The 6,961-nt window shown below is 42.5% G+C and overlaps 1 protein-coding gene across 3 annotated transcripts; it reads left to right on the forward strand.

Annotated features, from left to right (window-relative positions):
- The first annotated feature begins 227 nt into the window (after positions 1–227).
- LOC136549468 (protein WVD2-like 2) lies at positions 228–6,743 on the forward strand. Of its 3 annotated transcripts, none has more exons than XM_066540763.1 (7): positions 228–745; positions 2,195–2,627; positions 2,794–2,876; positions 3,091–3,187; positions 3,277–3,348; positions 4,293–4,403; positions 5,396–6,742. In XM_066540763.1, the coding sequence occupies exons 2-7, from the start codon at positions 2,199–2,201 to the stop codon at positions 5,681–5,683; spliced, it is 1,080 nt and encodes a 359-aa protein (XP_066396860.1). In that variant the 5' UTR covers positions 228–745; positions 2,195–2,198; the 3' UTR covers positions 5,684–6,742. The 3 variants fall into 3 exon arrangements, with proteins under 3 accessions (XP_066396860.1, XP_066396859.1, XP_066396861.1); XM_066540762.1 differs by having other exon boundaries at positions 232–745; positions 2,794–2,879; positions 5,396–6,740; XM_066540764.1 differs by lacking the exon at positions 228–745 and having other exon boundaries at positions 2,794–2,879; positions 5,396–6,743.
- Positions 6,744–6,961: the final 218 nt, after the last annotated feature.

Raw genomic sequence — 6,961 nt, forward strand, 5'->3', positions numbered from 1 at the left:
TGCGCAGCAACCATTGAACGATGAAATGCAGGCATGCAAGCACTGCCTACTACTAGTAAGTTGAGACGTCAGTTTTCGTTGCCGCTGACGCATCATGCTCACTCACACTGGACAATATCCTCACAACAAAGACTCACTATATATATAATAATCATCACATAGAAAAACAGGGGAAGATCTCGATTTATGTCTCCATTATTATTACAGGAAAAAATTGCGCTAACTAACCTATAATAATTTCCACGTGGCTGGTCAAAATCATCCACACCGCGGTGACCACCCCCCAGCCGTGCCTCTGCCTCTCGCAGCACGGCTCCCTCGGGCCTCAGGTCCCACACCCTCACCTCCGCCCGTGGCCCCGGGCGGTACCCTCACCGCCGGGCCCACCTCGCCCCCTCCGCCCCGCCCCCACAAGGACACAAACAGCCGGCCGCGACCCGCGCCCAGACACACACGAGCGCACGCAGGCAGGCAGAGGAGGGGGAGCGCGCGAGCTCTGCGCGAAGCGAGGCGTGGTGGTGGGGCGGCGAGGGAAGCGAGGCCGGGCGGGGTCGGCGGCCGCCTCCGCTGACTCGGCGGGAGCGGACCGGTGCGGGAGGTGCGCGGCGCGGGGGAGCTGACTGTCCGGGTACCGAACGGTCGGCACCACGGCGGCCGCGGCGGAGGCCAACGGCGGCGGGGGCGGGGACCCCGGGGCCGCGGCGAGGCGGCGCTGGGATCTGCCCGGCGAGGCGGCCGGGAACATGTAATGGCGCGCTGGCTTCTCTCTCTCTCTGCTGTAATCCTGTTTCTCTTGTGGGCGTTGGGGGCGGTGTTTCGGTGGCTGCGCCTTGCGCTTGTTGGGTTTCTGAGCCGCGTGGTGGATCCGGGTGGTTTGGTGTGTCGATTCTTGGGGGGTGGTTTCGGTGATTTGCGCGATTGCTCCGGTGAGTTTTGGGTCGGTTGGCTCGGATTAGGGTTTCGCGCGCGTGTGGGGGGTGAAGGCCGCGGCTCTCGAATGGTTCCTCGTCGTGTGATATGTTATAGCTGAAATGTCTGGTTTTCTCTGAACTAGTAGTGCTAGAAATGGCCGATATTCGTTTGTAGCCTGCGTGGGAGGCATTAACGGGGTAATGAGTTGGCTTCCCTGCAAACAATGGGATAAGGCATTAGCGTGGATCCTTAAATAAATTGTGGAATAGGGGCGTTGACTGATTATTCAAGGTCGTGCACTCGTGTTCTTGTGAAATGGTTGTCCAATGGGCGTGTAGCGATTGCGATAGAGCTCTTTGAATGTTTCTAGTTGTGTTGTTGAACTCAGCCGTGCTTAGTTTTATATTTCAAATGTCACATCCTGGAGATTTTTCAAAATTGTTTTGTAAATAAAGTTTGCTGATTCTAAGCTATGCGCTGTGAAGGATTTATTATTCTGTCTTAGTGGCCATGATGTAAGGGCTCCCGCTAAAAATCTTGTATTGCTTCCCGCGGGTTTTGTATATACGACAAAATGTTCAAAATTTTCTGGTATTTATTGCCTGGTGAAGTTTATAATAAATGCACTCTGCAATCTTGAACATCCAAATAAACATTGTCGCGTTGTGCATTGTTTGAAGAAATTGGAACATAACTCTTGTCGTGAACGTGACCAAGTTGGAGCTACATTGCATTCATGTTTTAGGAGTTTGCTAGGCTGGCATTTCAGTAAACTTATATATGGCACCCCAGGAAACTTTCGATTCAAGGTCAACAAACAAATAAATATGCTGCACAAATTCTACAGCAATGTGTTAAATGTGAAGCTTCTAAGTGACAGATTACCAAAATCATCTATAACTTCTTCTGATTTACGCAATAGCTCTTGATTCGAACTTAAGAAACACATGTGTAATCTTTGTTACATGTGGACTTTAGAAATATCAGATGACAACTCTCCATTTTTGTATGATTGTTCTATATTTGTCAGTTGGATTTTAGCATATTGGATTTTTCTGCTTTGTTGCAAGGGTAGTTGCTTGCATGTCATTGATAATGCCTATGCTTATATTAATTAGTTGTTCTTTTCTTAGTTATAAACAATTGATGGGAGCGCTATGTTATAGTCCTGTTTGACTCTATTATTTATTCTATATGATTTGATACGTAAGGCGCTTCAAGGCTCCATCTGATTCTGCTGTACACTTATATTTATATATGTTTTTTTTAATAAAAAATGCAGTGCAATGGGGAAAGAAGTTGTTGATATGTCTACTGATGAAGAATCAGATTGTGTAGTTATATGTCCACCTAACGGAAATGCTGATCATGAGGAAGTTGTGAGTGGCAGCCATGATGAAGATTCTTCAGGAAGGCAAGAGAACACTCATGCTATGAACTCACATATGGACAGCAACAGCCAGGACGATGTGTCTGTAAACCCAGACCTCCTCAAGCCGATTCATCAGCAGGAGTCTTCTCTCAGCAATTCACCAGCAAAGCCTACAGTAGCTAGACAGCAAGGGTCTAGGCACACTGTACCTGAGCCATGCACTGTTGCACCTGAAAGAAGGTCATCTGGAGCAGGAAATTGTGCTCCAATTCCTCATCCCATCAGCAATGGGGAAAAACTTTCGGATAAAAGTAGCTCCTCACCAAGAAGCATGGCAAAGAAGGTCTGGTAGTCATCTGTACCCTCCTTTGAACTTTACCCTTTGGGCTTCATCTACTTCTCTTTGTTTGTTAGACAGTCTTCTATTTGCCTTACACTGCCAAATTAACATTTGAACATGAAAGTAGGCAACTTTAGTGACAAACTTTGTACTATTTGTGGATTTGCAGAGTCCATCAGTCACACCCAGGATGCCTCTCCAATCTGACAATAGTTCTCACAGTCCAGAAGAGGACTCATATTCTGTCACTTCGTCGTATCCTTTCTTCTTTTCAAATATGGATCACATTGAATTCTCCGATGGATCTTATTGTTCTGTCTGTTTAGTGTCTCCTTTTTTTTTAATATTTTTATGCATATGAACTACATAAAATTTTGGATGGAACACTTTTCTATGCCTTTATAACTGACTGTTAGTAGAAAAGATTCCTTCATTTGTATTCCCCAATTTCCTGAGCTGTATACAGAACTGTAACTTCAGCAAGAGCTGGAAAAACTAAGAAGACAACTGTTGCTGTTGCACCTACATTCGTCTGTGCTAATCGTGCTGAGAAGAGAGGAGAGGTACACGTGCCATTTCATGGTGCAATATCATGATTGATATTTGGCTTTAAAGAGTCAGTCGAGTAATCAAATCTTTGTTGATTCTTAAGTTTTACACAAAATTAGAAGAGAAGCGCAAGGCTTTGGAAGAGGAGAAACTCCAAGCAGAGGCCAGAAAGAGGGTAAGTCTGCTATGGTTTATTTTATGGTATTGCCTGAATATCAGTGTCTGTTTTGTTTTGTGGCATCATGAAGAGCACCCTTTTTTGCAAAATTACTAGCCCTAATGCATTGGAAACTGTAATTGCATCTTCTTATAAGCACTGGAATTAGAATTTTGGAGTAACTTTGTTTAACCTACCTTTTTCCTCCACATTTTGTGGTGTAAATATTTTGAACTTCACTGAGCTCACTTTTTTTTTTACATTAGTAGTGTCTTGTCTTGGACTTGCTGAAATACTATCTGTTCGAGGTGTTGGAAACGATCAGTACATCAATTTTTGTTATTTCCATCTTGCTTGGTTAGTGTGGTAAAATGCAAGAAACAAGACAATTTCAGATATGCTTGAAGCCTTGAAATGAACTTTTCTGAAGGTTTATCCATCTTTTAGTCCATCTTTGTCCAATCAATATGGTTAAATTGGTTAAGCCTTTTCTTGTATAAACACGTATACTAAACTTTAAGCTTGTGAAACTATAGTTGTTTCCTATGTACATGAGTTGATTTGTCTTTATAATGAATATTTTGTCCCACAAAATCTGATATTTTTATTGGGAAAAACTATAGTGCCTGGTAACTTTAGGTACTGGTATTAGAATTGTTGAGGATGCTTGTATCTGAAGCCCACTTAATCTTAGTCTATTGTTACTGCACATAGACCTCACTTGATTGCGTTAACTATGCTTCTGCCGTGTCACTCGTATATGCATATTTGATGCCTCTTGTAAACACCATTACACTTTCACGTTTTTATCAATAGTCTAACTTATGAAAATCTTTGTTATCTGCCCACCAAGACAACGAAACTCCTTACGAAGCCTGCTTTATGATCCTCTTTTTGATTAATCGTTTTGGGTTAATTAAAATTGCCATTATTTCTCTTTCTTGTCCTTTTCTTTTTTCTAGGAAGAGGAAGAAGAAGCTCTAAGACAACTGAGGAAGAACTTGGTCGTCCGAGCAAAACCCATGCCAAGCTTCTACCAAGAGGGACCCCCACCAAAGGTTGAACTTAAGAAGGTAATGTATTTTGTGTTGTCTGCTATGTTATTTTAATCATTTTTTTTTTGCATTGTTCAGTTGGTATTTGCCTACCCCAACTTGTTTGGGACTTAAAGGCTTTGTTGTTGTTGTTGTTGTTGTTGTTGTATTGTTCAGTTGGTATTTAGAAGGGCGGGCCTAGTGCAAGCGGTAGAGTCTTACCGCCTGTGACCGGAAGGTCCCGGGTTCGAGTCGCGGTCTCCTCGCATTGCACAGGCGAGGGTAAGGCTTGCCACTGACACCCTTCCCCAGACCCCGCACAGAGCGGGAGCTCTCTGCACTGGGTACGCCCTTTGTTCAGTTGGTATTTACATTCTGAAGGAAATCTCTAGGTCTTCAATTAGTTCCATAAGTTATTCTGCCGATCAATTCCTTAGATTTTCTTCATAATTTCATATTCATTGCTCTGGTGTTGTTCCATCATCTTTATAGCTCCAGTTTTGTGTTTTCACTTTGTATATTGCTTTTCTTTGGGTGCCAAGATGCTAAAGTCAAGGTTAGGGGGATCCTTATCCAATTTTGTTCCTTTGTGTTCCTGATTCTTTATATACCTCAATGCCTCACATTAACATATAGTATCTTGATGAAACAACATGATTCCTTGGTTTCCAAATGCATGACATTGTTGTCCTTGTGTCTGACCATAATTGAAAATTTCAATTTTCTGGACACATAATTGTCTCTTTTCATTTGATTCTCGCAAAACAAATGATTGCTGTTTTCCTCATCGACTTGGTCAGCAGAAATGTTAAATTTTTCTCACTGAACGAACTTGTAATGTTCCTACTCCAATACTGATATAAATCACCAAAATGAGCATAAATTGTATATACAATCAGTTTAAAAATATGTCTTCTTACATTAATTTATACTTGTAACTTGTTGATTAAATTAATGGAAAGCTGTATAAGCTTGCCTGCTTTTAGCACGTACTAGTGTGAGCCGTCTTATTTTTGCCTTTTCTTTTGCAGGTGCCTCCAACTCGTGCCAAGTCACCAAAATTGACACGGAGAAAGAGCTGCAGTGACACCCCTCATACACCAGAGGGAGGAAATGGCAGTGCAGTATGCTGCCGGTTGCATCGTCACAGCATTGGGAACTCCAAAGATGTTAGCAGCAAGGCACAATGTTCTGCAAAGAGTGCTTCAAAGACAGGATCAGCTACTAAATCCAGGGTCACCAAATCCAGGGAAGACCTGAAGGCTTCCATGAAGAAAGTGGGACAGCCAAGCGCCGCAAACTTTGCTGTACAAACCTAAATCATGATGCATTCACTCCCATGCCATTTTTCATTTTAATTTATACCTCACATCACCAAAAAGATGGCCTCATGACCCGACAATAGTGTGTTTGTTGCTAGATTATTTTTCCATTGTCCTTGTAAGAACCTGGCTACCAGAGACCATGCGCTGTTCTGCCTTGTAAATTTGTTGTAGTTTTGTATGGGGTAACCGAGTCAGTCCTGTGAGAACCAAGAGGGCAGCTAGATGAGCAGTTGCCTGTTGGAGTGACATTGTGTGGCGGCATTCACAGATCCTATGTATTGTATCTGAGCTGTAACTTATTGTGGGCATTGGCAAAGTGTTTCTGATTGTTGTCTTAAAATTTCTAGGTCTTCAATTAGTTCCATAAGTTATTCTGCCGATCAATTCCTTAGATTTTCTTCATAATTTCATATTCATTGCTCTGGTGTTGTTCCATCATCTTTATAGCTCCAGTTTTGTGTTTTCACTTTGTATATTGCTTTTCTTTGGGTGCCAAGACGCTAAAGTCAAGGTTAGGGGGATCCTTATCCAATTTTGTTCCTTTGTGTTCCTGATTCTTTATATACCTCAATACCTCACATTAACATATAGTATCTTGATGAAACAACACGATTCCTTGGTTTCCAAATGCATGACATTGTTGTCCTTGTGTCTGGCCATAATTGAAAATTTCAATTTTCTGGACACATAATTGTCTCTTTTCATTTGATTCTCGCAAAACAAATGATTGCTGTTTTCCTCGTCGACTTGGTCAGCAGAAATGTTAAATTTTTCTCACTGAACGAACTTGTAATGTTCCTACTCCAATACTGATATAAATCACCAAAATGAGCATAAGTTGTATATACAATCAGTTTAAAAATATGTCTTCTTACATTAATTTATACTTGTAACTTGTTGATTAAATTAATGGAAAGCTGTATAAGCTTGCCTGCTTTTAGCACGTACTAGTGTGAGCCGTCTTATTTTTGCCTTTTCTTTTGCAGGTGCCTCCAACTCGTGCCAAGTCACCAAAATTGACACGGAGAAAGAGCTGCAGTGACACCCCTCGTACACCAGAGGGAGGAAATGGCAGTGCAGTATGCTGCCGGTTGCATCGTCACAGCATTGGGAACTCCAAAGATGTTAGCAGCAAGGCACAATGTTCTGCAAAGAGTGCTTCAAAGACAGGATCAGCTACTAAATCCAGGGTCACCAAATCCAGGGAAGACCTGAAGGCTTCCATGAAGAAAGTGGGACAGCCAAGCGCCGCAAACTTTGCTGTACAAACCT

The sequence above is a fragment of the Miscanthus floridulus genome, chromosome 4 (assembly GCF_019320115.1).
Source record: "Miscanthus floridulus cultivar M001 chromosome 4, ASM1932011v1, whole genome shotgun sequence".
Classification (NCBI taxonomy): domain Eukaryota; kingdom Viridiplantae; phylum Streptophyta; class Magnoliopsida; order Poales; family Poaceae; genus Miscanthus; species Miscanthus floridulus.

Excerpts from the sequence above, each read along its gene's own strand:
- LOC136549468 (XM_066540762.1), top strand. The coding sequence starts at position 2,199 with ATGGGGAAAGAAGTTGTTGATATGTCTACTGATGAAGAATCAGATTGT. Across the intron at positions 3,349-4,292 it reads AAGCAGAGGCCAGAAAGAGG|GAAGAGGAAGAAGAAGCTCT; the intron begins GTAAGTCTGCTA and ends TCTTTTTTCTAG. Across the intron at positions 4,404-5,395 it reads CAAAGGTTGAACTTAAGAAG|GTGCCTCCAACTCGTGCCAA; the intron begins GTAATGTATTTT and ends TTTCTTTTGCAG.